This window comes from Triticum aestivum, chromosome 6D, assembly GCF_018294505.1.
Source record: "Triticum aestivum cultivar Chinese Spring chromosome 6D, IWGSC CS RefSeq v2.1, whole genome shotgun sequence".
NCBI lineage: Eukaryota > Viridiplantae > Streptophyta > Magnoliopsida > Poales > Poaceae > Triticum > Triticum aestivum.
The window spans coordinates 284,774,269-284,777,793 of NC_057811.1; the positions used below are offsets into that span (position 1 = coordinate 284,774,269).

At 52.7% G+C, this 3,525-nt stretch overlaps 1 protein-coding gene across 2 annotated transcripts in view; it reads left to right on the top strand.

Annotated features, from left to right (window-relative positions):
* LOC123144666 (uncharacterized) overlaps positions 1 to 3,525 on the top strand; it is a 17,192-nt gene that overhangs the window by 10,920 nt on the left and 2,747 nt on the right. For both annotated transcript variants that reach the window (XM_044563868.1, XM_044563869.1), the window contains one exon: positions 1,868 to 1,927. In XM_044563868.1, the coding sequence (XP_044419803.1) occupies positions 1,868 to 1,927 (60 nt within the window). The remainder of the gene's footprint in view (positions 1 to 1,867; positions 1,928 to 3,525) is intronic.

The following is a 3,525-nucleotide window of genomic DNA, read 5'->3' on the forward strand; positions in this document are numbered from 1 at the left end:
CGCGCTCGCCGGGCCGCCGCTGCTGCCATCCACCGCCACCACCGCCCTGCCTTGGCTGCAGTGGCAGCTGCCGCTCCTGGCGGCCTCCGCCGCGCCCGGCGCTCCGCTGCAGCAGCCACCGCCGGTCAGCTCCGGCCCCGCATCGACCGCGCTGGCGGGAGTCCCGATCCACCAGATCAAGTTCCCGCCGTCCCCCTCACCGCTTCCCCAGGGCGTCCCCATCCAGCAGATCACGTTCCCGCCGTCGCCGTCACTGCTTCCGGCTTGGATCACTACCCGCCACGTGTCAGCGGCGGTGAGGCTGCAGGCTGCTGCGCGCGGCCTCCTAGCGCGTCGGCATGTGTGCGAGATGCGTGGTATGCGGCTGCCGCTCCTTCCAGTTGCGCTTCGCTGCGCAAAGGACCTCGATCTCGTCCGCTGCGTCGGGGATCTTGGGCATGCTATTTTCCCCACGGACGGCGACCTCAAAGTCTGCGACATCGGCGGTTGGGGGGGCGCCCCCTCCTTGCCATTCTTCCTCGAAAGCCCTCCACTCTTCTCTGTGCGGTGCAGACCAACAGCCGTCCGGTGGGGAGTAGGCATGGTGTCACCGACAGGAGTGCACCGCGTAGCACCACTGCATTCCGCCGCCGGCCGCCGCGAGGGCGCCTCTGCTGGTCGCTCTTGCGACCACTTCCAGGTGGCCATACAAATGCACTCCTTTTGTCCAGATGGTGTCCATGGGATCCAGGAGGCTGTACATGTGCACGTCTGACGTGCGGATGGTGTCCACTTTTTGTTAAGGGGTCCAAAATAAAGCGTCCCAGTCCATTTCAGGTTGAGAGTAATAAAACAAGCCGAGATGTAAAAGGCTTGTTTTTAGGTGTTAGTTTTGTGTTGCGTCGAGTCATGGTTATAAGTTAGGTAGGCTGCAGGTCGAGGACAAGCTGCATGTCCAGGTGGGGTGTAGTGTTAGAGTACATAATGGGCCTAATGGCCTGGGCTGGCGGTATAGCCCGTTAGTCTTAGGGTTAATTAGAGATAAGGGTCGCTTGCTTAGGGGTCAAGTAAGCCTTGCTTGGGAGTCAAGTAAACCTCTCTATATAAAGAGAGGAGATGTATCAATCTAATCAAGCAAGAATTAAGAAGGAAATCCCTTCCCTCTTGCCCAGCCGCGGGCAAAAGGTCCCCGGCCGGCCCTCAAGCGCCCTCCTTCTAGCAGCCACATAACAACTTCTGTTTGTGAACTTTATGTATTCAGTAGTGCTGTACCAATTCAGCATGCACATACAAGTTTCTACATATCTATAGTCAGCTAGTTAGTTCTATTTGATTGTAAATACACCCTTTTTACTATGATATTTTTAAATGATACCCCCAAAGTTGCTTTTGTTTATTCCATTTTTATATACTTAAACTGATTATAATTTATAAGTGGTTTCTAGGTGCCAAGCAAACTAAATGTGAACAAATTCTCAGAGGAAACTGCCCCTGTCATCCACCAACCTCCAATGATAAATCACAACCGTGGGACTCAATCTGAAAACCTACTAAAACTCACAATATGCTAAAGAACCCTAAATTACAGAAACAACTCTTGTTAAGATATCATGTTAAATGTGATCTGCGGAAGATTAGAAATAGGTAGTGGTTTAGTGCACTAGACTATGAAGTGCAATTGCAAGGATAATCTATCTAATTTCCAATTTATTTTGTATTTCATGCCATGGCTATGACAGTGCTAGTACCATTTTATAACAGAGAAAGTAGTAGAGAAAGAACAGCCCTTCATTTTGAAGCTTTTTACGCAGCAATGTCATAGCTGTATTGGCAACATGATGACTATTGTTCCTTGCCTTGGTTCTGGGCTGACAAAATTTTCATCCAGGTTCAACCTTTGTCATCAGTGAAGATATCAACGTTGTTGGGAAAAATTGCATCGCTGAAGGTATTTGAAAGATAAATACTTACTGCAACGGAATTTATGCTAAAGAAACCTCATGTATCCGTTTCCATTCTTGTGACCCATATTGAAGCCTCACATACACATAGTATTACTGACATGGTTCTATATCAGAGCCATCTGCATGAACTACCAACTAGTTTGATTGTGGAACAGAAAAGAAACCCTAAACCCTAAACCCTAATATCAGGAAAAGAAAAGAAACCCACATTTATTGTTATACAGCATCTAATCTAACATACAATAATGCATCTCAATTGGAAGGTGTATAATTCTTTTGGATGTTTCAAAACATGTTTAATAAATTTTTAGTTCATCCATATGATGCACCGAAATTCTGTTTTCAGACATATTACAAAATGGTATAGTTCATCTATCCGATCCATCCCGATTATAATGGTTTGGAACTGTTTTTCTCTTTGAAGCTAGATATTTTTCCCTCTTAAGCTTACCGAAAAAGGGCTTCCCCCTGCTTTATATTATAAAGCAATCATCACCACATACATCTGAGCGAGCCGAACACACACACGCCACCACGACACGCAACAAACACACCCAAGGCTAGATACAAAGGTGCCGAGCACCATCACACCACTCGGACACAACCAAGCCAGCAAAATATGAGCTACGAAGAACCACTTGGAGCCACCGAGGGGGTGAGACGGACCATGACGAAGCAAGGACTCCAAGACGGTGCCTCCCAGAAGGGTAAGACCACGGATAGCCACCACCGTCCGATCCGCAGATCAAGTTTTCACCTGGACCAAATGAAACGCAAATCTTCTGCGTTTTCTCGAAAAAGATTTCGCCCGGAGCGACGCAGTGGGTGGGAGCACCGCGGCAGAGCCTTCAAGAAGAATACGACGTCCACGGATGCCGCCACCGACGGCCGGAAAAGGACTGGGCAAGTGATGAACCCCGGTGCTCGCACCCTGCCGACACACCCTTGCTCCGCCAACCACCCGCAGCCACGTCCCCTACGAAACCATGGCTGCCCACTCCAACCTGAGACGCAGGTTCCGCCCCCGAACGCCACGCCTCCCGCCGCCAGGGCCGCCGCCCAACATCCAGACACCCCCAAGACCATCCAAAGAGATCAACTTTGCACCAAAAGAGCACCACCGACCGACGAACCGCAGCATACAACATCCTGCCTTGAACATCGCCGAAGCTGCGACAGCCAGCACGCGGCCGGGGAAAGGGGGAGGTGGGGGAGCGGACGCATCCGGACCAGCACACCCCTGTGCCAGTGACGGGGGCCCGAGCACGTCGGCGCCACCCATCCCTCCCGCCAGCCTGCCCACCGGACACACCCCTGTGCCGCCCCACCTCATCAGCCGACGCAGCACTGCGCAAGGCCGCCGACGCAGACTCGACCACCGGCAAGGGGGGCCCCAAGTACAACCGCCGAACGCCAAGAATACTCACCGGGGAGCCCATCTGCCCTGCCGCCGTCGTCCAGCCGGCGGGACGACTGGATCCCGACCAGCACACCCACCTGCCACCGCTGCTGCGCCTCCACCACCACCAGCCGAGGCCACGGTAGGGGCGGACGCCCGCAGCCCGCGCCGTCCGCGGCCCTC